General features: G+C 37.8%; 1 protein-coding gene across 1 annotated transcript in view; it reads right to left on the minus strand.

Moving 5' to 3' along the window:
- The window catches only part of PLEKHA5 (pleckstrin homology domain containing, family A member 5), a 158,325-nt gene that overhangs the window by 57,396 nt on the left and 78,040 nt on the right, over nt 1-22,889 (minus strand). Inside the window, exons 2-4 of the mRNA XM_010137880.1 lie at nt 9,473-9,556; nt 8,364-8,484; nt 1,527-1,631 (exon numbers count right to left, since the gene is read on the minus strand). Of these exons, the coding sequence (XP_010136182.1) occupies nt 1,527-1,631; nt 8,364-8,471 (213 nt within the window). The 5' untranslated portion in view covers nt 8,472-8,484; nt 9,473-9,556. The remainder of the gene's footprint in view (nt 1-1,526; nt 1,632-8,363; nt 8,485-9,472; nt 9,557-22,889) is intronic.

The following is a 22,889-nucleotide window of genomic DNA, read 5'->3' on the forward strand; positions in this document are numbered from 1 at the left end:
AAAGCAGATGGAGCCAAACTCTTCCCAGTGGTGCTCAGTGACAGGACAAGAGGCAATGGGCACAAATTAAGAAACGTGAACTTCCACTCGAGCAGAGGTAAACATTTTTACTGTGAGAGTCATCAAACACTGACACAGGTTGCCCAGAGACATTGTGCAAATTAGTCTCCATCTGCGAGGATATTCAAAACCCATCTGGACACAGCCCTGGACAACCTGCTCTAGGCTGAGCCTGCTTTAGCACAGGAGGTTGTGCTAGATGATCAAGAGGTCCCTTTCAAACATGGTAATTCTGTGATCTTCAAATATAGCTATCGTTTCTTCATTAGTAAAATGATACAATTGTACACTAAAATCCACTTGGTAATATGAACACAGAATATATATTTTAGAAAAGCAACATCTTTGTACTACTTTATATTCTGAATATCCATGGTTTGACACAAAACTAGAGACATAAACCAGCTAGAATATTTGAAGCATTCCAGTAAGTTAGTTCAGTTACAAAACCTTATTTTTTCATGAATGTAAAACTCACTACAAAGGACCTCAGAATGAAAAGTCGAATCATCGTGAATTTAGCTTATTCTGCAGCAGGCATCAAAGATAACACAGACAACTTGTGTACAGCCACCTGTGCTATAATTTGGACTTCATATTTTAATCAAGTTAATTGATTGTCTTATTTAATGAAAAAAACCCAGAAAACATTACTTTAGCAATAGAGTGACATTTTTTTCAAGCTAAGAAGTTTAATAGCCTCAAAACAAAGCAAAAAAACCTCACCTTTGTAACAACTTTTCACTCTCAACCTGAATGAGTGTACAGGCCACAAGAGTGTCTACACATGGAAAAATCTTTTACTAAACATATAGTTCTAGATCATCATCTAGATCTGATGGCAATTTTTAAAAAACTGACCCATCAACAGCATCCAGAAAGTTACGTGGGTCCTACCAGTTTATCAGAGTAGGGACAATAAATGACAATGTAGATTTGAAACTACATACATATATTTGCCTCAGCTGAATTTAAGTGACAAGCTCTTACAGAGTCCTTGGCAGATTTACAAAATATATTCCTAATGTGGCCTAATCTGTTTTGTTGTTCAGTTTTTTGATCAAACTACTTTACTTTGACTTCCTGCAGAGCAAGAAATTCCAAGTGAACTGGTAATGCAGAATGGCAAATCCACAGCAGGACATGTACACGCTTATGACATACTGAAATTAAATCAGCTATTTACTACCAACATCTACCTAGATTTTTAAAGAATTTTGTGTATTTTAGATAGATATATGCGTATATGTAATATATCGATGTTCTGTATTTGTCTGATGGCCTTACTCATTTATATCAGAATGTTATTCAGTAAGTAGCTAACTAATTAAAATACCATTTGTCAGTTCTTCACACTTTATAGCTTCATCTGGTATTGCAGTCATTGTATTTTATGCAAATGATTACCTTTTGTACATTACACACCTTACCAAAAAAAAAAAAAAAGGTGAAGAGGGGAAGAGTACCTGCTTGTAGAGCCAGCCACGTCGGACAACTGGTGCATTAGGATTTCTCTTTATTGAGTTTGATCTCTTTCCAAAGTTATGAACCTTCTTTGAAGATCGTGATGTCTAAATTGAATTGAACAGGTTAAAGAAAACATGACATTGATATCTGTTAAAAATTCATAATACTTTTTCTTTTCTTTGTCTTACACATGTTCCTCTGGGGGATTGCAGACAAAAACTGTGTTCCTTTTGTAGATACATAATTATTGTCATGGTTCTGCTGGCTCCAGCATTTATTTCTTTTTCCTCCGCAGAAAATTTAAAGGCAAATCCCAAGACAAGAACTTAAAGTTTGGTTTTTTTTAAACAAGAAAAAACAACCAACTACCTATCTGACCTTCTTATAAGGTAGGTAGAAAGCTTACCAAGCTGTAGAAAAAGTAAAACTAAGTGAACTATAATTAATTACAAAAAATTACATCACCTGGGCAAGCAAATTCTACTCTTGCTTGCTTCAAATACCAGCCTAATACATGAATACTTGTTCAAATTTCAACAAGATACAACTCCCCCTTTCCTAACACAGAGTAAATTGTTTTTATTTTTTTTTCCTCTCAAGAACTGTTTGTTTTCTGATCTCTTGGCTGGTTAGAATATTGGTTATTTTACCAGCTTGCACTAAGGCCTACTTTGAAACTTTTGCCCTGAAACTCCAGTACATGTACCTGCTGTTGCTAAAATCTTTTACAACCTTAAAGCTATCCAATGATCACAGATGATTAAGAGAAGTTGGATAAATAACCCAATTTCGATTTCATCCGTCTGCTTGAGTAACCAAAAGAAATTGGAAAAGGCATAAAGAAACGTGCAGTGCTTTGTCAATTCACACTTCATTCTTTTCAGCCTACGTTTAGGAAGTTTTTTCTGCAACTAAATGAGCTTGTGTTTTAAACTCTGTAAGAACTGGTGCCTCAGAGACTATGCAAGGTGATACAGCAAAGTACTCCTCCCTGCAAAGGAAGTTAAACTGTTTTAAGTTGTGTTCGTGGCTCTGCTCCAACTCCAGTATTTGAAGTGAGACAATATAATCCCGTGCTCCAGTCTCCCCATCTCTACTACTGAGACTAATCACAAGGTTATGCAAAGTTCCTAAAGGAGGAAGGCCAAACAAACAATGTTTTTGTTGCAAATTAGGGTATAGGGTTTCTCTATGGAAATTCTCTCAACATGCATCACGGAACTGGGCTGGGTTTTATACATGCTTCAGAGAGAATTCCACAGTAGGTTAAAAATCATACACTGAAAATGGCAATTTAAAATGATGTACAGCTTTTGTCAACACTGCCATTAACTGAAAAATAAAACATAGCTTAGCCTAAAAACAAAAACATCACAAAACCTATCTGCATTTGCTTTAAGTCTACAATGCAATGAAGAAAGGTTGTTTGGTATTTCTTTTTTGCAAGAATCAGAAGGGAACAGAAAAACAATCAGAGTACTTTTCATTTCCCTTGGTGATAGAGAAATTTGACTACTCTGGAAAGCAAGACAGAGCATGCAATTGAAAACCTAAAGAAAAATAAAATAAAATCTTTCAGATTTTCACCTGAAAAATTCTACCAGTGCAAAATGGACAAGGATTTGTAAGAAGCCAAGAGAATTATGGTTATAAAAAGGGAATATAAGAGAACCTCTAACATTACAGAGCACATTCTAAAGTTAAATACACGTATCTCAGTTAACCTGTACGGCTGCTATACTGGCATATCTCCAGATATGCCAAGATTTTGATCAGAAATAATTTATAACACTCAGACCTGCTTTAATATTAGGTATTAAAGGTTCTCAAGAGTGTTCCAGACTTCCTATGCTTGTAGAATAGCAAATGCATTACGGATGCTTCTGAAAACTCAACCAACCACAAGTACTACTAATGTCAAGTCTACTAACAAATTCAGATAGATAGTTTATATGTAGTCTGATAATAAACTATATTGACTCAAATTTCACAGAACTCATAGCAAAGTTTTAATGGGTTACGTCTTACTAACTGTGAATACAAACTTCCTTTAATTAAACATAGCATCACAAGTGCTTTCTAATTTTAGTTAATACAGAGGACATTTTAGATGACTCATGATCATTTTACCACACTCTGCATAAAGAGAGTAACTGTTCCAAATTCTGAACCTCGAGACAAATGAATATTTTAGGCTATAGAAATATCGTAGGTGTATATATAAACCAATCATGTGTTTTCAAACTTTTTAGATCATCTCCTCCTCTTGTTATGTCTGGGATCCCTGGCCATCCCATGTTCTCTTATACACACATCTGATATATCTCAAACGGGGAAAACAAGAAGAAGGGAAAAAAGGGTTCAACTACTTTTTACCCCTCGGCACTAAAAATATAGGACATATTGCACAGCTCCAGCTTCTGGTGAAGGAAAAAGGAAAATGAGGATAGTGAATGAATAGTCCAGCTACTAACCATGTGCTGAAAGGTACCTAAGTTCACAGTACTAACAAACTTATAGTCACATCTGGTACCATCTGACCCATTCTAAGAATAGGCCCAGCAACTGTGATGCTGCCAAAACCAGAAGGTATGGGAGGGACCCTGTAGAGTCCCAGTACTGAGAAAGAAGCCAGCGATATTCACTCTTTCCCAAACCTGAAGAATACGAACACCAGCAGGGTTTTGAACTCTGGGCAACAGATCAGTCAGTAGCTAGTGCTGCCCACTTCATCGCTCTTTCCTTAGCTGGTAGACGACAAGGAATTTATGTGAGGCTACTTCTCCAGTTTCAGAACTAGCACAAAAGTAATTAACACCAAACTTCCTGCTCTGTATTAAAAAAAAATCAATATCTAAAAAAATCTAAATTTCTGTTACTTGCAGCTTCTGTTTAAAAACACGTTTCAAGTCTTCGAAGCTTAAATTATCTTCCAAACCACAAACCAACACGATGCTGCCTTCAAGATTTTGTAGGCAATTTCAGTGCCTTCCAATGTTGCAGTTTCCATGAGCAGAGAGTGTTTCTGCCTCAGCATTTTATCTTGGACCAGGAGGGTGCTCTTGCAAATCTCCGAAACGTTCACTCTTATTGGGCATTGGTTTGCATAGTAGAACAAAAAATGGATTTATTTTAGGTAAGACTAAAATGCAGGATGCACAAGGAGCACTACTGGACTCATCTGAACATGAACCATGAAAACACAGTACAGACCTTTGGCCCTGAGCACCAATACTGCCCTTCGCACTGCTCCTATTTACTGTCCTGTTTCCTAATGTATCTCACCACTATTACTCCAAAATTTCTGGCTCATTTTAATCCTGAGAAGACATGTACGGCTATATGTAAACTAGCCATTTAAAACTGGACTGGCTTAAGCACTGTATGAAATACCCATAAACAAACTGATGAATATTTATAAACAATCTGATACATCTTAGCTGTAAAGGAGACACAGAAGGTTCTGCAGGAGCTGTACTGGACTTACACTCCATTCCACTTACTGTGAGAAAATTGTTAGCCTTATTCTGCTGGTAACTAGGACAGCAATGAAGAGCAGAAGAGATGAACTGTGGAAGGTGACTGGTAATATGACTGACATTATTCCTTAAAATGCTGATTTCCTGAATGCATTTCAGGACATACAATCACATGGGCCTAGGCAGTGGTTTTTACAGCAGGGAAAAAAAATAAAATGAAAAACTAAGACAACTACAAAACCAATTTATAAACTTTAAAAAGAGAGGTGGAAATATATACCTCTGTAGCTATCTCAAGCCTGTGTAAATCTTCACAGTCAGAGGTCTGCGCTAGTAGCTTCAAGTTTACAAATACACTTCAAGCTAATAGGGAAGAAGCAGCACTTAACAGAGCTGTAGTGTTATTTGGCCAGCATCGTGTACATAGTGGAAAAGAAGGTTCAGTTGTCAGGCTTTTACTGAGGGGAGACTGATTTTTGCCTCATCTCATATTAGTCTTTAGACAGCAGCAGCTGCATTAGACTCCAGTGAGTCTTTCTGACACAAAATAGAAACTTCTCCAAATTCCATATCTATTTGTGATCAGTTAACATTAATGAAAGGAAGAACTTAATCCTACACCTCTCAACTGTCTGAAACTTTAGTTGCACCACAAACTTTTCTTCCATTCCTCATTTCCTTCCAGTATTAGGTGTGTTCATGAGTTATTTCTGAAAACAGAACACCTAAAAAATATGTGTGGCAACCACATGAAACATTCTTCTGCTCTGTAATTTACTTTCCTCGGCAACATTTTACTTCTCTTTTATTGTGCTGAACTACACAGAGCCTTTACGTACTATATTCAAAGGTTGGTAAGATGGCTAAGAATTTCAGGTTCCACTGTTGGGAGATACAAAAAAAACACAGAGGAAAATTAGTTGTTGCATCCAGGTACAACCACTGGGCAATTTCTATAATGTTATCTTGGAAAACAATCCAACTCATTAGCCTTAAATAAGCACCAGAAAACCAATGACTTTCCTGCATGGACTTGAACATGATCATATTAAAATTGAGAAGGATTTTGTTACTGCTTGTATTTCACCCGTGACTTCTTTTTTTCCTCTCAGCAACACTAATAGATTAATACACTTTTCTCATTAAATAATAGTGTTCTAACATAGGTCAAGGATTCTGCCTGTCTAATGAGACATTTAAACCCACAAAATATGTTTCCAAAAGGCACTTAGAGAAACCTCACAATGCTTCCTACCACATGGAAAATAAATTATTTCAGTCTAAGTTTCTAAATTAAGGCATTTTCTCAGTTAAAACATGTCCCAAAGTTTATTCGTCTCTTGCAGGCTGAATTAATCTGCCGAAAAGCACTTCTTGGGGTTAAAGTTTTCAGTGACTAGTGAAACTATGGGGTTTTTTTCCTTGTTTAAATGTTAAACTGCTAGGTAGAAGAGAGGACTCTTGTTTGTCACCACTTATCAAACTTGAAGAAATTCTTCATTTTGTAGCAAGTGCACTTTCCTTTGAGGAAAGCTGTCCAGAAAATGGAAAAAAATTGCATGTAATAGCCTCATCAGCTTAATTCAATAAACTTAAAACTTGATCTAATTAAGCCCATCACCTTGATAAACATCTGGGGATTTTACTTAACCTGACACACTTAGTGGACGAATGAAGAGCTTTGGATGTTGTCTACCTAGGCTTCAGTAAAGCTTTTGACACTGTTTCCCACAACATTCTCGTGGAGAAAATGACGGGTGATGGCTTGGATGAGTGTACTTTCTGCTGGATGAAAGTGAACTCTTGGCTGGTTGGCCAGGCCCAAAGAGTGATGGTGAACGGAGTTAAAGTCAATTGGTGGCTGGTCACAAGTGGGTTTCCCTGGGCTCAGTACTGGAGCCTCTTCTCTTTAACATCTTTATCAGCAATTTGGATGAGGGGATTGAGTGCAGCCCCAGTGAGTTTGCAGACAACATCAAGTTAGGCTGGTGTGTTGATCTGCTTGAAGGTAGGGAGGCTCTACAGAGGCATCTGGACAGGCTGGATCAATGGGCCGAGGCCAATGGTATGAGGTTCAACAAGGCCACGTGTCGGATTCTGCACTTGGGTCGCCACAACCCCCTGCAATGCTACAGGCTTGGGGAGGAGCAGCTGGAAAAGCACCTGGAGGTGTTGGTCAACAGCCGATTGAACATGATCCAGCAGTGTGCCCAGGTGGCCAAGAAGGCCAACGGCATCCTGGCTTGTATCAGCAACAGTGTGGCCAGCAGGAGGAGGGAAGTGATTGTTCCCCTGTACTCAGCACTGGTGAGGCCGCACATTGAACACTGTTTCCAGTTCTGTGCCCTTCACTACAAGAAGGACATTGAGGTGTTGGAACATCTGCAAAGAAGGGCAATGAAGGGTCTAGAGAACAAGTCCTGTGAGGAGCAGTTGAAGGAACTGGAGTTGTTTAGCCTGAAGAAAAGGAGGCTGAGGGGAGACCTTATCACCCTCTGCAACTACCTGAAAGGAGGCTGCAGTGAGATGGGGGTCAGTCTCTTCTCCCGTGTAACAAGTGGTAGGACAAGAGGAAACGGCCTCAAGTTGCACCAGGGGAGGTTTAGGCTGGATATTAGGAACATTTTTTTCACCAAAACGGTTGTCAAGCACTGGAAGAAGCTGCCCAGAGAGGTGGTGAAGTCCTCATCCCTGCAGGTATTTAATAGACATGCAGATGTGGTGCTTAGGGTCATGGTTTAGTAGTGACCTGGCAGTCCAGGATGAATGGTTGGACTTGATGATCCTAAAGGTCTCTTTCCAACCAAAACAATTATCTGATTCTAAGACAATGGCTGAATGGAGAAAGTGGGACACAAATAAAGGTGACCCAGAAATCTTCTGGACTTTTCCCAGGAATTTTACTAGGAAACCTGGACTTCTACTTCTGAACCAATGACAGCAAATCATGTCGTCTGCCCTTTAATTTTACCATAAGGTCACCTTCCATCTCTCTCACAATTTTACTTGAAGAAATCTAGTAAATTTTTTGTGACCAAGCAATTTCCACAACAATGCTTACCCAGATGTCTGATCAGTCACTCAAGATATTGCTGTTCACAGAGATTAGAAAGGTCAGATTCTGCAAACAATTTAAGTACATGCAAGTCATAAGATCTGAGATACCTGATAAAAATTACAGCTTCAGTAATCATTTGTTTCAGTTTCCAAATTAAACATCATGAAAAGAGCCAATTGTCCTGAAAAAGATATATTCTTTCTCTTTTAAAAAGGAATACTAATATATAGCACTGTCTAGGACCTTGTGGAATAATCAAATTATTTCAATTTTAATTTATTTTGGACATAAAGACTTACTCTGCCCACAGGGCTCATTGGATGAGCAGCATAATCTGATGTCAGATTATAGTTAGTTGCTTCACATAGCATGCTTACTGGTCGCTCCTTCTTTTCTTCAGATGTCATTGCTGCAGCAGTCCTGAAAATAGAATATGTAATAGCACTAGAACATGCTGTGTGTGCAGGCTGCTACTAAAAAGCACCCCTAGATCTAGCCTAACACAGCCTGTGTCCTAGTTTTCCAACTTGAAAGAAATTCACACTTCATTGTAAAGTTACCTGCATTGTGTTTTAAACTTAAATCTATTCTAGATGAATTTCAGGATGTTGTTTTAAAATAGGATTTCTCTATTAAAGAAAGCTTTTTGTGGGACGGATAAAGACAGCTATGAGCATGAGATGGAAATGGGAAGAAATGCTCTCTGAAGACCCCACAGGGCTTTGTCCCACTTCGCTGAAAATATACGCATTTGTCAAGTTTCACATATTGCAGCTCTGTTGGTTTTCGTTCTAACTGGTTTTCACTCTGGTATCACTGTGATATAATGTCTTGCAGCAATGGTGGCAAGTAAGAGACCCAATACCCAGCCACATATAAAACCTTGAGGTCAGGTATGACTTGCATGCATGCCTTCTCATATTGTTGTGTGTTTTATATAACCAATGCAAAGATAGCAAAACCAAGGTATTATCCAATGATTCAGACAATGCCTTAACCGGCCAAGAAAGAAACCAATTGAGGAGAAACTATCAGGCAAAACATGATAGATTAAAGGCATGTGATTATCCCTAAGTGATTAAAAAAAGATATTCCTTTTTGGAAGGTTATTGGATTATTATATCATATTTAGGTGGTTTGCTAACACTACAGAATAAGTGACAAGTGGAAATTCACACAATGCATAAACACAATGTGCATTTCTATCTTATAACTAATTTGGGCTATGGTTTTTATCTTAAAAATTAGTATTAAACGTTTAATATTGCTTTCAAATAATTCAAACAAGCAAAACTTTACACATACTAATCAATGACTTAAATATTTCAATTAGCAATCACTGAATCTTACTTCAATATTAACATGTTTTAAGACATGTATTTTATAAACTGAAACAGATGCCACTTACTGTTCATTCACAACAAAAATACAGTTGTCCTGTGATGGCTGTCCTGTTACTGGATGTTTGCAGGTTACTTTCCGTTCATTATGACTGTGGAAGAGAGGTAAGGAAAAATATTAGGCCATAATTTTTTCATTTTCCAACTCAGGTATACAAATCCAAAGTATATCAGCCCAGTGAAAACAATTATGAATATTCCATTATGATGTATAACAATGTATGTGTACACACACACAAAACAAAGATATATATATAAACTACTAACAAGGACGGTAAGTTTTAAAGAAGCTTCATTAATACTCCATTAATAAGAGAGAGATGGCAGACATTGGCAATGGATTTGATTTTAAAAACTAGAGCAGGTAAGAGTTCATATGTGACCACCTGTAACTCACTTCATCTAAGCCTTTATATAGTCATAAGCAGGATTTCAGCTAGACAGGGACAAGTTAAACATAAGACATAAACCACCACTCTGTAGGGATAAAGTGTCACTACCATAAAGTAATCGTCTTCTACTTTAGAGCATGATGTTACTAGTATAAAATTTTCCGGTAACACAGATAAATATTCAGTGATTAGAACAAGAGTGATGCATCCTAATCACAGTCCTACTTCTGCTAGTGACTTTTTAATTCCGAGTGCTACTCCCCTGCAGCAATCTTGGGAGCACCTTCAAGTGGCAGGGAGCCTGCTGGCTGAGAACCTCACCCTCATCAGCACAAAATACTAATTTTGCAGTATCTCGTTCCCCAGAACTGCAGGTGTTGTGAGATCACAGTAGCTCCCACAATTTGGAAGAAATTGCCAAAATTCAACAACTATCAGCTGCTGCCACTCAAGAATGAAATGTTTTGACTTGAGCCCTCCAGCCCTAGAAGGGAAGGAATTGACTTTACTGCCTACCAGATACGGCAATTAGTATAGTTACAGCTTCTGCCTGCTGCAGTCTGGGACTTTTCAACCCTCAGCCTCCAGGCAAGCCACATGGTCCCAGCCCCAGTTATGCTACTGGCACACCTGACAGCGTCGAGCTGGCACAGGAACAAGACTACACAGGTATGAGAGGCCCCAGGTGGCTTAACCCAATAACTCCCTCCGATCTCTCTGGCCCTAAAATACAGGAAAGGAGCACTGACAAAATTTACACCTGGTTTATTGATTTAAGCATACAAGATTTGGCATGTTTTAATTTGAAATGCATTGTAGGACCATGACAATTAGTACTCAGGATTCTCCCCTTAGAAGCTAAACTTAGAATTCTGCTGAATTTAGTGTGAAGATGAAGCACTATCATTTGCATGCAAGTAGAAATAGGACTACTAAGAAAGAGCAACGAGTATAAAATGCACACGTGTTATTTGGATGTAACCCACATGCTTCAAAACAAACTCAGCTCTTCTGTTTTTAACACTTTAACTAATATTTATAAACAAAAAAAGTGTATAATACAAAACCCCCCAAAATCAGCACTGAAAATCACAAAGAAAGCAATTCCATTTGATAGTATTTACTTTTGGAAAGAATATGTGATTATAATCTTTTTCAGGTAGGGTATCTTGTAAAATACTATGACTTTCTTATCACACGTACAGCCCTGAAAAATGTTCTTGGGCAGAGAACAAACCTGGACAAAAAAAATAAAGTGCTTTAGCTGCAAGACAGGAGAAGAGGTGCAGAACACAAAAGCTTTGAGTGGCACTTTATCCTTAACATCTATTTATTTTATTGCCTGCTCGTTTAACCATCTTAGCTTTCAGAACTACGAAGCACAGCTCATCTCACAGATGTTACACTCTCTACCCTTCTCGTTTCTTAAAACCTAGAGTTACTGAGATTATCTTAATATTCCCCAGGTTTCTTGAAAATTCCTTTGGATCATAACATTTTGCAACTATGGAGCTTGCTAATTAAAAGTTACCTCCAAACAAAAGCCTAATAAAACATTCACACTACTTTAATGATCAATGGATAGTTGGATAAGCCTGCACAAACCTGAAGTGCAGGATTAGAAAGATAGCCCGATTCTTTGCACTTGCTTTCCTGGGATTTTAAAAACCTACTAATACCTAAATGGATAAGATGCGTTAAGGGGCTTAACTAATGAGGTAGCAGATGACGGTACTTCATCTTCACACTAAATTCAGCAGAATTCTAAGTTTAGCTTCTAAAGAGAGAATCCCGAGTACTAATTGTCATAGTCCTACAATGCATTTCAAATGAAAACATCCCAGGTCAAATAGAATTTAAATTAAAAATATTCCTGAGGAAACATCCAGGGTTTTTTGTGATTCTTTTTCTTCACATCCACTTCTTTTTGTTTCCTCTGACATTTCAGAAACTCTCTGGGCAGGAAAAAAAACAACCAAACAACAAAACCAAACACCACCGAAAAAAAAAACCAAAACAAAACCCCAAACCCAAAGCAGGAAAAAAAAAAACTATGGAGATGAGCTGGCACTCCCCAAGCTTTGCCAAAATGTTGCCATCTTATTCATGTTAAACCTTGACAGCTGAGTATCAGGTAACATCCAGAAATGTAGAAATCAATGCATCAGGACTTCAAGGACCGTGAATACTCAGGATCACTGCAGAGGCGGTACATCCCCTGTTTTGTATGCGTGCACCTGGCTCACACTGACACGGGAAGAGGCCACATGCAAAGAGTGTTAAGGGAAGGTTGTACAAAACCAGGAGGAAAGGGGAGGAAAAGAGGAGAGGAAGCACTGACACAAACCTATTCAAGAATATTTTGTTTCAGGTTGAGTCATACATCAAGTCAGCATTCCAAAAAATATTTGATGTTTTTGGACAAAATACAATTTTCCTTACTACTCACAGCAATGTTAGAGATTTGTAGAGGTTATATGTTTCAACCTGACAAAAGGTTAAAAAACCTGACTAAAAGGTTAAAAAATATCACAGACATGAAACACTAATGTGGGATATACAACACTTTCTAGCATTTGAGAGACCTTTATAGTCACTTCCTTCTAAAAAGGTAATGCAAAGGAAGAATAACCTTTTCTTTATCTTAGATGCAAGTGAATCTCATAAGTGAACACTAGAAATTCAGCTTGTACATCTACAGGTGTGACATCTAAATATATCTAACTGGATGAACAGATTTTTAATACTTTAATTTGAAAACTTCTTCATTACTCATCTGAATTATTGCATTTTCGGCATTATTTTAGCTGACATTTTGACAAGACTCCTCAAAATACTTCCATAAGGTGTACAGTAGCTTGATAATTATTGTCACAACCCTCCCACATAACAGCAGGTTAAAGCACTTGTTTTAAATCCAATCTTGCAGACTACAGAGAGTTTCATTAAAATCAAGCTACAACTCAATATTCACAATCTTCAGCATCTGATTTAGACAGTTGTTATCCATGAATTTCCAGGTCCACACACGTGCTTAGTATTTCATATATTACACTATAATCATACATCTCATTAGTAAATCTCAGGGGAAATTAAGCAAAAATTGTTGTTTACTGAGAAATCTAATTTCAATTTTATACAAACTCAAGAGTGTAACTCAGAGTTTCAACTCTGCTTATTTATGTGTCTGTACTTTTATTATGCACTAGAGAGTGATTCACTTTGACACAGGCAGCTAGAAGCCAGCGTGTTAACTTTTTGCTTATGCAGATACACAGCTTCCAAGAGGTATACAGAAAAAACACTCCTCTCCCTTCTCTCTCCAATCATTTTTTTTATACAATCATGTTTTGAGAACACAGGGTAACTATACACACACCACTGTTGCATTTACATCACAGGATGATATAGCTGACCCTTACCATTTTAGCATCCATAGTTAGGTTGTATTAATGACATACTAAACACTAGAGCCAAAGGTGGAAAAACTTCCCTGTGCATGAGCATGCTCTCCAGACTCTGAATGTTGCACAACTATTCCTCATTAATATTTGCTACTGGGATGTATTGGGCTCCAGAAATCAACACAGCTGACTAAGACTGCATGAGAGAAGGATTTCAATGCAAAATAAAGCACACTTCTTGCATATATCAAGATAATACTCTGTTCTTGATTCCAGTAGTGCGACAATGACCTGCTATAAAAGTATCCAAACCAAACCATAACAAACCAACAATAAAGAAATAAAAACCCCCACAACACAAAACCCTAACCACACCAAAATAGCTCATGCAGGGACAAGATCCATTTTTAGCTAACTCAGTGCAAGACAACTGACACCAACTTAACAGCACCAACTTAACTTGACCTCCTTTCTTCAGAATTTTTGAACTTCTCCTTCTCAGTGCTTTCCCCTGAACACTGCAAGCTTTGGCATCATTCAGCAGGTAGCTTAGGTTTGGGACATGGGTAAGTCCTCAGAGGAAAAGGATTTGTCTTGTTCAGGTTAGAATTTGATAGTAACCTTGAATTTGACTCGTTATTTGCCTTCTTATCTACTCTTTTCCCCCTTTCTATTCCTTGAGACACTTACTCTTTAAAAGACAGGTTTGTTTTACTTATTTTCTAGACATGTTCAGAAAACCTTGTTGTGTAATCTACTCACTACATGTACAGTCAACAGCAATCTTTTTGATGGCCAAATGTAATGCAAGGACCACTACAAAAAGTCCTCAAATATATAATTCAAATACATTATTCTATATGTAAGTAGCAACAGAATGTATAATTCCATGAGCAGCACTTGCCAACAGAAGTCCTACGCAAGCAGGATTGTTTGGTTTTGTTCTACCTTATGTTTTACAGAACTACTGTCCCCAGATGTTGAGTACCAATATTTTGCTCTAACACACACAACTGCAAAATCAGCAAATTCAAAATTCTGTCCACTTTTGCCATTTTGAAATCGCTATCATCTTGAATAGTACCAGGATTTTTTTTGGATAGGGAATAAACTCACATAATAGCAGTTGGAATGGAAAAAAGCAGTGATATGTAATCCAGTTATACAAGAGGATGTACACAATTGAAAATGAAAGGGTAGACCATCTTTACTCTGGAACTGACCAGTTCACTCAAAAGTGGCAAAAAAGATCAAAATACTAGGGTGGGGATAGATGGTTTGGGGTCTCTCCATTGTATGATTTGGTTGAGTTCCTTGTCCTCTCAAAAAAAAAAAAAAAAAGCTAGGCCAGAACTCCCAAAGACACATCTGGTTTTCTCCAACTAAAATTAAAACTAGATGCCACTTCAAAGCTTCTCTCATACCCTTTCTTTGTAGACTTTATTTATGTGTTCCTAAATGCTAAGGCCTTCTCATTTGTTCATTCTCAGCATGACCATCAAAGCAAAGGCTAAGTTCAACTTCACTGAAAGAATATAAACACAACCATAAACCAGGACACAACTTTCAGCAGACCTCCATATCTCTAATTTAGAAAGACTGTTCCTTTTGACAAGTGAACACTGAAGAACACGTTTCCGAATAATGCTACGCCAAGTATGTTCCTCATAACATTTATTCTGTGTCTTTAAGTTTCACAGTCTGACAATGCAGCATCTGTTACACAAACATGCAATCCCTAGGTATCACAAATCTATCCCAGGGGGCACAGAAGTATTTCTTACGAGAAGCAGTTTTATGCATTTTTCATACCTGCTTCATGACAAAATACTTTAGAAGATTACAGACAAGACAAGAAGACCAAAGTCACCAGAGCAATAAAGTCATCCTCACTACATTAACGCTAAATTTTTGCACTGACATTTAAAGGTAAAGTTCAACTGAGGACATAATTCAAGTCTAGGCCAGCTTTATTCTGCTACTGTGAAATAGTTCAGACCTGAACCAGGTTGATGGGGAATATCACATGAGCAATTTTTACCTTTTGTGCTTGCTTTCTAATGTAAGAATACCTCATTTCTAATTGAAATAAATGCAGTAACTTACAGTTATCTAACCAAAAGTTCCCTGAATTCGGAAAAAAGTTTAAGTAAATGCAGTCCCTACACAACTGTTAGCAAGGATGTGGTCTGTGGCTGTTCCAGCTCTTCTATTTTACCAAATCTGTAATGCCGCATTGTACAGTAAACAGCAAATGCAAGCACTTTTTTGTCAGTGCTATCAGACCCTAGAATTATGAGTCTTTTTTTCAATTAAGCTTTTTAAACAACAACATTGAAAACTAGGCTGCATGGCTCCACTGGAAATCATATGAGTGTGGTAACTTAACATCAGGGAGTCTGAACAGAAGAGGGTGTAAAAAAGAGAGCAAGTTTCAAAGCAAAGTGCTGAAAGACCTGTGGAACATCACATGTGCTGCGAAGAGTAAAGTATTTACAATCCTTTGTGCGTGCACATACTTGGGAAGCTGCATACAATGATCTACTAATTTTCTTGGAAGAAAATGCAACCCCTAAACTATAGTTGCTGCTGCCACCATTTTTTGGTCTGCTATGAGTTTATTTTTTCAGGCAACATGTCAATTCTGTAGACTTCTCTTTTAAGCCCTCCTTAGATACTGTTATGGGGGCTTCGGTATCCTTCCTGCTGCTGCAATGAAGAAGAACCTGGATGTTTCTACAGAACTGACCGTACTGCAGCTTTTCATTTATTATTGTTATTTACATTCTGAAAGGTTAAGCACTACTGCCCTGAAACTGTTAAGCTTTTTCAACAGGACCACCCTAAATCCAGATTTATATTTCCATGAAAATACTTCTGTCAAAAGCATTTTCTCACTTAAGCAGATATGATTACCATGCTCTCATGACATACTTCCAGTGTAAAACTGTAAGTTTATGTAATTAAGAGAAAATATTGAAAATGCTTTCAAAATGCTAGAATGAAATACTTTCTAAAATAGCACATACTGTATTACAGAAGACTTTAATAAGTAACTGTTTTTTCTAATTTTTTTTTTTTCCAGAAAAATAAAGTGTTACTGTTTTTAGCTTTCCCAGAACTTTGTGGGAGGGTATCTTCCATTCTGCAGATAACATATTTGGGAATTTTAAGACACTGAGACCTGGCAAAGACCACAAAAGTCACACACCTTTAAACAGAAGTGTGACAAATTGTGAGATGTACTTGCTGTCATCTATTTATATAATGCTTCACAAAACACATTTTAAGCCCTGGGCACAGTACAGTGCCTAATATAGTACCTTGATAATAGCACTGCAGATGCAGAAAATGTTCAATTCTGGAAGTAGTAGTCTGTAGTAAAAACGACTAATGAACTGGCTGCTGTTTAAGATAAGCTTGAGAAAATAGTGTGGTGGGTGTTAGAAGGCAGAACTACCCGTAAGCCTCAGATTTGGCAGCTGAAATCCAAGCATCCTTCAAAGGTTAACTACCTGGAAATCTTCCAAGAATGAAACATAATAATTCTGCAGTGAACCCACAATCTGTTTTCTAAAGAAAAAATAGGGTTTGGAGTTGCATGGTTCAGCAAGTGGCTTGGGGGCCAGACGCAGCACTGGGTGTTTCAATCTGGATGCTACCACCTCTTCCTGTTGAAGACTGACAGTAGATGTCCATATTATGCTGCCCTAAAGCTTGCTTCCCCAATGGAGAAGGGATGCTGCAGCTACTCTGAAGAGGAAGAGAGGGTGGAAGAAGTAAAAGCAATCTTGTGGAAAGGTCAACAAAAAGCCACTATAACAGCTGTACCAATACAAAGAACAAGCTCTCCTTGTAGTAGTTAAACTACTTACAGCACTGACAGCCTTTAAGAATAATTGCAGGAGTTACAGCACAAGTCAATTGTTCAATTAAACTCCTGCTGTAGAACTGCAAAGAAGTAAAGCTGTTCAATTTCACTGAGTTACAAACGTAATATAAATATATTAAATTTTTTTGCATTAGCAGAAGTATTTAAATATCTTATCTCTCTTAAGTTTTCTACCTTCAGCCAGATTTCTAGGGATATCTTTCCCTTATTCCATCTGATATTATTTATGATTATTCTGGTGGCATTATTTTTGTGTGTATGTGTGGTTTTGTTTGATTTGATTTCATTGTTGTTTGTTTTTCAGTTAAGATCAGGTGAATTACAGTATTAGCTGTCTACAAAGCAAATTCCTTTTCTTATCTTAGCCAAGATTACACACAAGCATACCAGCACAAGACTGTTTTCAGATAGCTTCCATGATTTCTTAATCACTTTCCCAAAGCCTTAGGAGTTGGCATACTTCCACAATCACATCACTAGTAAACATCCCATTTTATTAAATATCAACACACTTTTATTAATAACCTAGTAGAACTAAAAGAAAGCCATGCTTATCAAGTGCTTATATCAGAACATACTAGGTCATAACTAGATGTTTCCACAGCCTGCCAAGAGAGGAAAATGTCAAGTTTCTGGAAGGTTAATATGCTATTATCTCAGAAATGCTTAAGAAATTTTTCTTGACCAATTTCATGGAAGAAAGCAGCTGAAATGCTTGTGTATCCATTTGTGTATCAGTTTTAATTGTGGTACCAATTCAGACGCATCCTGTATTTCAGGCTTTCCCTCACAATAGATCCTATTTTGCAAGAAAAAAGGTTAGACACTGACGTTTATAAAAATAATTATTTTATAAATGAACAGTCATCACTAACGCTTTAATCACCAGCCTTCTTAAAGCCATTGTGAGGATTAAATTTAATAATCTTGGTGGTCCACTGATAAAGCATACGCAAACATGTGCGCCAGACCCCAGAGGATAATTAGTCGAGGCTTACACCATGTGTGGGCCTGCATTCATCTCGGACAAAAGCGTGCAAACTCTATTAAAAATATTCATTGCTTATGACGTAAAGTTCAAGTAGAGAGACACACGGGGTACAAAGCGTGGCACTGAACTGGAATACTGAACGTGTCAGCTGTCATCTCCAAGGTCCAAGGGTGCAGCTCAGCCTTGCTCAGCTCTCTTGTTTCTTTCAGTCCATTTGGGTTCAGCTTCAGAAGCTGATCATTTCAGGAACATAGTAATATTGTTGCCTTAGAAGAATAAAATAAATTTGTTTTAGAAGGCTCAGAAAGACTGAAACATTAGTAACAAATAAATTGGTTGGGATTTGTTTGAAACCAAAAGTAGATCAGAAATCATCTCAGGATTTTTTCTGCCCACTCACATCCTTAAAAAAACTCCACGTTGTTTTCTCAGAACGTCCACACTTAATGTCCATTGGCTTATATTTCAGATTAAAGATCCTGGTGGAGATGGAACTGTTTTAGGCTTGTGGAAAACCTTGAGAGCTGATCTAACTGCAAGGAGGCCACATTTCCTCTCTTTTCTCAGGTTTTAAATTCATCATTCCCTACTATTCATCTTGTTTGCTTCGAGTATTGTTAAAAATTAGGCAGGCCTCAACACTTCAGCAAATACTGCTTTTCAGAAAAAACACCATTACAATATTAACCACGAAAAAAAATACCAAAGAGTATCACACTTTGACGTGGTGTTAAATCCTCTCACAGCTTTGTCTTAAACATCGGCACAAGCCCTTCCTGGGAAGAAAATGCCAGGCCAGATGGACCCACCGTCTGATCTACCGGGAGGCTCTTATGCTCCTGCACCAACTTTAACTCTGATTGTCAGAGTTAAGTGACTGTCTGCGCCTAATTACGGGTGCTAAGAATACTTGTCAGCAATTAGCAAAACCAGCCCTTTACAGTGCTGAATCTATCTTCCATGCTGTTTAATGCTATCATTCTACAGCATTAATTCTTGGCTTTGATGCATACGATCAAAAAGCAGTGGAAGCCCACAGTTTTATACAACAAGAAAAGGACTGAGAAACATGTCACGGAAACAGGCAGAGACAAATTATGGCTGGGAGCCAGAGATTGGTGCCTTCCCTCTGTTACTAAGCTCAGAACGGAAGAGCAGGAACATTCTGAGGCAGTGGTCTAAAGGAAAATCTCCAAGGTTAGGTAACAGGAATTTAGTCAGATTCATATAAAAAAAAAAAGAAAGAAAAAAAAAAGGAATGCTTTTCCAAATATAGTATTACAGTGCTTTCTTTTAGGAAATGGTTGCACAACACCGTAAAAAGATTTACTTTTTAGAATATATTTTAATGCATACAGTCAGGTATTTTAAAAGGTGAATTGGCTAAAACAAGGTCATTTAGGCAGTAGGCTATATTGTTGTTCAATTTACCAGCTGAAATTTCAGCATCCCATCTGATCTAGAATTTACATCCACCACCCAGAGCTTACATGCAGATTGTCAATCACTTTGATGTCTGTTGGTCTCATATAATTAAACCACTGTCTTTGGAAATTTGGAAATTTCCATTTGACAAAAGTATTTCTTGGCTGCTTCCCCTTGTACTTTCAGTTTCAACAACTACATAGATTCTTCTGCATTACATTCTCACATTTTTGAGAGAACATTCTCACAGATTGTTCTTCATTATCCGTTTCTTTCATATAAATGTAAAGGAACAACTATAGTTTATTTACCAAATGAACTGTCAGCAGATTTGACACCTATGCAGGTAAAATATACAGGAAAAAAGAAACAAACAACAAAACCTCCTATAGTTCAGTCTCTTGGTTTTACATCCTGACCCTCACAACCGCACCCTTATCCCACAGTACAACTAAAATCACACTTAGTTTTTATTAAAAACTATTGATGACCCAGCAACAGATACTGTTACTGAAAATGGCACACGAGTTTGTCTCTTCCAATTACAATCATATGTTAACCGCGGTAGTAGAAAAAAACTTGTAAAACAATACCTCATCTTGAGCAGACATGATGCCTGATGACCTTGCCAACATTTTCTTGCATTAAATTCATACCTCAGTGACAGCCAGAAACTGGGAACTGTTTTCTTTCACAGGTGTCTCTTTCAAGCTGCTTTGAGACCTCAAGCTGCTTTGAGACTCCAAGTTGCTAGAATTGTGGCATGCCATTCAAAGTCCACACACAAGCCATCTTTGGCCAACTCCAGTAGGCTGCTCTCTCGCAGCAGTAAAATGCTAAGAGCATCGGTGATGACTTCCTGAGTTTTAATCCCAACAGCTAGAATTTTCTGATGTGGTCACACCCACACACCTGCCACAGACCACTTATATTAATGTAACACAGGGGCAGCTGTAACAATGAAGTATTCTGATGTTGCATGCAAAATACCCCCATTGCCTCCAACTGGGATAGCAGCAGCACAGGCTTCAGCTTCAGTGTCACAGTAATGCAAGTATATACATGGCTGTTACACTGGAAATGCATGCATACGGCCCGTGCGAACAACTGAGACAGCTGTCATCTGTGCAGGTATGCTCCGTGTGCTGGTCCACATCTTCTGCTTAAAGCCAGCTCCTGGGGCTACACTCTTGCAAGTGCTTTCAGAAAACGGCTAGCTGCTCTCAAACGATGAGCCTACACAACCTTTTTTTTGTGTGTGTTGGCACCAGTGTTCAAGCAGTCACACTGTGATTCAGTTCACACAACCAAAAATTAATCATTCTCATGGCAGTAACCTTCCTGCAGGGTGCAGCAGGGGGAGATAGAGCCGGACTTTCTGACAACAGCTGACTGTTGTATTGGTGTAATTACATCCCCAGCATCAAGCTGGCAAAAGTGACAATGTAATGCCAGAGCAGTTCGTCTGCACTAGACATTTCTAAGAGTGTAACTATACGGTAATGAAAATAAACCCTGATGCAGACCTCTTTCATAAAAAAGACATCTTATGTAAAAATGACAAATCAGTTTGTTTCTTTAGTGTCAGAACAAGAGGTCAGAGACAAAGCGACACGTGGATGGCAGACACCACACTCAACATCAGTCATTTCAATGGAATTTTTAAATGAGAAAGAAAATCCAGTACCACCCTCTGTATTGGGAACACTTTAACAACTTCTTTGGGAACTTCTTTTTCTTATGTTGAATGTGGCCTTAGAAATAATTTTAAAGGACTAGTAAAATCATACCCAAGAAGATTAATTAACTGCGGTTTACCATATGGAGTATCACTCATTTCTCCTTTTACCACTAGAAAATATGAACATAAGGAAGACATTTGCGAGGCAGTGAATTTCCATAGGAAACACAGAAGTGAAAACTCCTTCACTCTTTTTTCTTTTTTTTCCTGGATTACAAGTTCTGTCAGGAAAGCAGATTTTAGGCTCCATTTCAAGACTATAAAACAGAGTATTTGTAAAAACCAGATGTTCTCAGAGTATCGCTCACCTTACAGAATGTTTCCAGAATCAGCTATAAAGTAACTATGCCATGCAGTTCTATATACAATACAGTTCTATATGTTATGTACCCTCTGACATTACTTTGTTTCAGAATGGTTCTCCTCAGGTATCCACAGTTTCCAGCAGGTTTATAGAAGCACAATACTTTATAACTATTACGAAGAAAAAAACCCAATGCCTAGATGCTGCACTAAAAAAATCCTCTGGTGCTTTCTTGCAGAAAACAGCATTATTCACCTCTTTGTTTTAAATCCAGATTCCACTAAAGATTCAAGCACAGTGTAGATCACAGAACAGGTATCTGAGACCAGCTCTAACTCCTTATCAGCTTTTTGTTGTGCTCAACACACCAATGAAATCTTCAAAACAGGCATGTATAATAATGTTACTCCTTAATGGTGGCCATTACAATAAAAAACTCATTTGAAGACACAGCCTTTGAAAATCTTTCTGTATCATGTTTACAACTGACAATTCAAAAAGAATGGAGAGATCACAAAGCAATTCCAACTTTCAAGACAGCAACTCCATAACCAAGGTCTTCACAAGGTAGAATTAACTATTGTTTGTCAATATTATTAATTGTCCTTCAATGCCATTTGAGTTTCAAAGTCACTGTCAGGAATTTTAATAGTGGAAGGTTATGAGAGAAAAAAAAAGACAGACAACAATTCACCTGCAATTTCTCAACCCGTACGAAAAACAGGCCCAAAGTGAATCTTGCATATTGAAAACAAAATGCCATTTGAGTAACTCTTCCATGGAGTATGAATGTAGGGAGTTTGGCCATATTAGCACCTTAGGGCTGGGAAGTTTCCAGATGACCACTGACTGCAGGGTGGGCTAACACTCAATTTGCTCCTGTAGCAGGGAGTCCAAAAACGCTCTGCCAACAAGTCAACGAAAAAGCTTGCCATGGTCTCCACCCACTTCATGCCCTTTTCCTAGTGACAACTGAGCCAAAGACATCCAAAATCAAACAATTCAAACTAATTTATGCATTCTAAAGGAGCACAAAACACACAAGCCAAAATACATATTGCTATATCGACTTCAGATAAAACTCTTTCTCTTTTACTTGGATAGTTCCAACCCTGAAAATGGCCGGCATTGCTACATAATTAAGTTTTAATGATCTAATGCCAAACTAAAGGTTTGATCCCGTACTATTTTATAGTAGCAAACATGTTCTTCAGAAAGTGTTTTCAGTATTTTGCAAAAAAAAAAAAAAAAAAAAAAAATTTTTAGAAAAACAAAA

The sequence above is a fragment of the Buceros rhinoceros genome, unplaced genomic scaffold, assembly GCF_000710305.1.
Source record: "Buceros rhinoceros silvestris isolate BGI_N320 unplaced genomic scaffold, ASM71030v1 scaffold1006, whole genome shotgun sequence".
Lineage (NCBI taxonomy): Eukaryota > Metazoa > Chordata > Aves > Bucerotiformes > Bucerotidae > Buceros > Buceros rhinoceros.